The sequence below is a fragment of the Dioscorea cayenensis genome, chromosome 7 (assembly GCF_009730915.1).
Source record: "Dioscorea cayenensis subsp. rotundata cultivar TDr96_F1 chromosome 7, TDr96_F1_v2_PseudoChromosome.rev07_lg8_w22 25.fasta, whole genome shotgun sequence".
Classification (NCBI taxonomy): domain Eukaryota; kingdom Viridiplantae; phylum Streptophyta; class Magnoliopsida; order Dioscoreales; family Dioscoreaceae; genus Dioscorea; species Dioscorea cayenensis.
In genome coordinates this window covers 25,560,886-25,564,528 of record NC_052477.1, presented here as the reverse complement: position 1 = coordinate 25,564,528, position 3,643 = coordinate 25,560,886, and the positions used below count along the sequence as shown (strand labels likewise).

At 36.0% G+C, this 3,643-nt stretch overlaps 1 protein-coding gene across 1 annotated transcript; it reads left to right on the top strand.

The window, feature by feature from the left end:
* Positions 1-346: 346 nt before the first annotated feature.
* On the top strand, positions 347-3,249 carry LOC120265759 (probable serine/threonine-protein kinase PBL3). Its single transcript, XM_039273723.1, has 6 exons — positions 347-534; positions 1,333-1,655; positions 1,765-1,900; positions 2,026-2,162; positions 2,273-2,396; positions 2,740-3,249. Exons 1-6 carry the CDS (start codon positions 477-479, stop codon positions 3,066-3,068), a joined length of 1,107 nt encoding a protein of 368 aa, XP_039129657.1. The 5' UTR covers positions 347-476; the 3' UTR covers positions 3,069-3,249.
* Positions 3,250-3,643: the final 394 nt, after the last annotated feature.

Genomic DNA, 3,643 nt, shown 5'->3' with positions numbered 1-3,643 from the left:
ATTTTATTTTTGACCTTTGGGTTTGACAGGAAGACTTTTGAGTTTGGCAATGAATCCTTCCATTCACATCAAATATTTGTAGTTTCTGTGTAGCAAAAAGCATAAAATATCTTTCCATGGCATCCATCCACCAGCCACACAAATTATGCCAACTTTTGATGATGGGGAAGTTTGTTGACAACTATATTGCCTGTATGACCTGTTCATCAGCATAGTAATTCTTCCTGGTTCAGTTTCTATTCTGGATTCATTAGGGGGTTTTTTAACCCAATCATTCATTGGTTGAAGGAGTCAAAAGTTTGGAAAATTCTAGTCATAGATATGGACACTTGCACCCATGCAATAAACATAACAAACAGATTGGCCTTGACCAAGGATTGCAGTCAAAGAAGGCGAACTTCCTCCCCTGGAAGGTGTCTCTATATTTGTTTTGGCCTTATGATGAATGTCCTGCAGGAATTTGGTGTTGTTCTGCCATGGGGAACACCTGTTTATCTGCTAAATGTGCAGCTGCATCCTCTCCTTTATCTTCAAGTGAGCTCTTCATCTTCTTCTTCTTCTTCTTTGCTTTCTGTTCCTTAAATTGAAGTTTTTTTTTTTTTGGCTTTCTTTTTGTATTTTAATTCTTTTTGTTGCTTTCTTTTGCTTTAAAATAATTTGTGAAGATTACTGTACGGAATGGAATTGAATGATTGAGGGATAATACAGAGGAAAGCCAACAGATTCAGTTTCTTGTGTTTTGGTTGAATGAAAGGAAATGTATTTGAATCAAATTCTTTGGCAATCTATTGCATTTATTTAGATGATTTATCATCTACTTTTAGTGTCACAACATATGATTTAAATTGATGTATAAATGTTGTTGTTGTTGTTGTTGTTTTATTAGTGTTTGATCAATTCAACGAACCACCGCTAATCCCTGTTTTGTGTTATTGAACAATGAATATCGGTCTCAAGACGACTTCTGAGTTGGTATACCGGATTAAGCAGTCAATGGTCAATGTTTATCCAAACCAGCAATCAAGGCAAATGTTGTCATACTCTTTCTAGAGCTTTATTTTCCATGGACTACGTACACATTTTGTTTTTCTTTGGGTTTGGCATTCAACACCAGTAATCTTGAAAAATTATGATGAAAATTTCTAGCAATTAGATTATCTGTAGAAATAGATGAGGTTGCATTTATGGTATTCTGTTTTGTTTCATTTCATTTCATGATCTTTTTGGATTATGTATATATTTGCTTACTCACAACTCATTTATATATAGAAATTTTACTGAAAATATTAGTCAATGAGTGCTTCATATGCTGAATCTCAATGTTGTTTGCAGAAAATCAACTGCCTAACAGTAATACTTCCAGTTCAACAAATTCAAGCAAAACTACTTCGACCACTAGTGTTATGAGTTCTTGGTCATCATTCAAAGGTGATACAGCAGCCAATGCCAGTTTGAAATCCTTCACTTTGAATGATCTAAAGAATGCTACAAGAAACTTCCGGTCTGAATCTTTTCTTGGCGAGGGAGGATTTGGATGTGTCTTCAAAGGATGGATCGATGAACATACACTTTGTCCCACAAGACCAGGCAGTGGCATTGTTGTTGCCATCAAGAAACTCAAACGGGAAAGCTTTCAAGGGCACAAAGAATGGCTTGTATGTATTCCAACCATCAACCATTTCTTATCCTTCTACTTCTTTTAGTTAAATTTTCCTACAAAAGTATATATGATTATTCATTTGAATTTTGATATTTGAATTGCAGACAGAAGTGACTTATTTGGGACAGCTTCGCCATGAAAATCTTGTGAAACTCATCGGTTACTGCTCAGAGGGTGATAACAAGCTTCTGGTCTATGAATACATGCCGAGGGGCAGTTTGGAAAATCATTTATTCAAAAGTATGTTCCAATTATCATCTTTATGTTGTTGGTCTCGAAGAATGTATACCAAAATTTGGGTTGAACTTTTAACATGACCAACATTTATCTGTTAGTGTTGTGATTCATCAATTCAATTCTTGCAGGAGGTGTACAACTCATTCCGTGGACAACCCGAGTTAACATTGCAGTAGCCGTTGCTCGAGGACTAACATTCTTGCATAGTTTAGAAATCCAAGTAATATATCGCGATCTGAAGGCATCAAATGTGCTCCTTGATTCAGTAGGGCTCTCATTATTCTTTTTTTCTCCAACCTGAAGTTTAGCAACTTCTCTCCAATTTCATTGTCTTATAGCTGACCTGATGGATTCTTGTTGATAAATTTTATCCAGGACTTCAATGCAAAACTCTCAGATTTTGGTTTGGCAAGAGATGGACCTACTGGTGATAAGACTCATGTTTCAACAAGGGTTGTTGGGACTCGAGGCTATGCTGCCCCTGAATACATTGCAACAGGTTTGATTTCTATAAAATCTGCGTATTTTTATCTTCTAGACTTCATCAATGTGCATAATTTCTTCACATTCTGAATGTTCCTTCTGTTTCCTGTTTTTATTTCAACATGCAACTTATTACCACTGTTTAATTAGCAAGAAAAATTTTAGGCGATAAGTAAACAACCCACTCTGAGTAAGGCTCTACCAGAATTGTCTGTAAAACCTTAATGTATATCGCAAGCAACACCAAATGAGCCTCGCGCTCGAAAGCTGACTAACATGAAATTAATCTTTCAAAATAAAATGGTGATAATCTCTATATTGTAATGTACCGTCTTCACTCATGAACCATGTAACATCAGGCCGCTTGAATGTGAAGAGCGACATATACAGTTTTGGAGTTGTGTTGCTTGAATTGTTATCGGGAAGGAGAGCAGTGGATGAAGACAAAGGTTCGGCAGAGGAGATGCTTGTCGACTGGGCGAAGCCATTTCTAAATGATCGAAGGAAAATGTTCAGGATCATGGACACTAGATTGGAGGGTCAGTACTCAAAGAAAGCAGCCCAAACCATTGCGGCATTGGCCCTTCAGTGCCTTCATGTAGATCCAAAGAATAGGCCTGATATGGCTGAAGTTCTTGTCGCACTAGAGCAGCTCCAGACAACAAAAGAAGTGAGAACATCAAGATAAAGCTCCAGTTAGCAAAGCATTTGTGAAACTAAGAAACTTTAGCAGTTCAACATTATACAGTGACTGATAATAAGCAATTAATTTTGTTGATGTGCTTTGGTATTCTTGAGGAGTCTGGCTTTCCACTGTATGTATATCAGGTTTTGAGTTAAATTCATGATTTGAAATATTCCATTGCAAACAGTTTGGAAGTACATAGTTCCATTACTTGTAGAATCTCAGATTGCTGAACCTTGTAATATTTTGGCATTTGTTGTTATATCAGGTTCCATAGATAATATACTGTACACATTATTACAGTTTGTTGAATTTCATTGTCTATCTCAACTTGAATTCTTTATTAGAGATGAATGTGGACCATTTCAAACCGTATTGTTTCAGTTTTCTCCTGAGAGAGAGATTGATGTAGATTTTTTTCTTTTTTTCTTTGGTGAAAGGGACAGATAAATGACAAAAAATTCAAGAGTACAAGATTACAATTGGTGTCGATGATAATAACTAATTGTGTCTTGTTATCAATAGAATAAGTGATGAATTGCAACTGATTAAACTAGTGGAATTCTAGTGACAAATGA

Bases quoted from the DNA above. Each gene is read 5' to 3' on its own strand.
- LOC120265759 (XM_039273723.1), top strand. From the start codon at position 477: ATGGGGAACACCTGTTTATCTGCTAAATGTGCAGCTGCATCCTCTCCT. The intron at 1,656-1,764 runs GTATGTATTCCA...TTTGAATTGCAG, and splicing joins AAGGGCACAAAGAATGGCTT to ACAGAAGTGACTTATTTGGG. The intron at 1,901-2,025 runs GTATGTTCCAAT...CAATTCTTGCAG, and splicing joins GGAAAATCATTTATTCAAAA to GAGGTGTACAACTCATTCCG.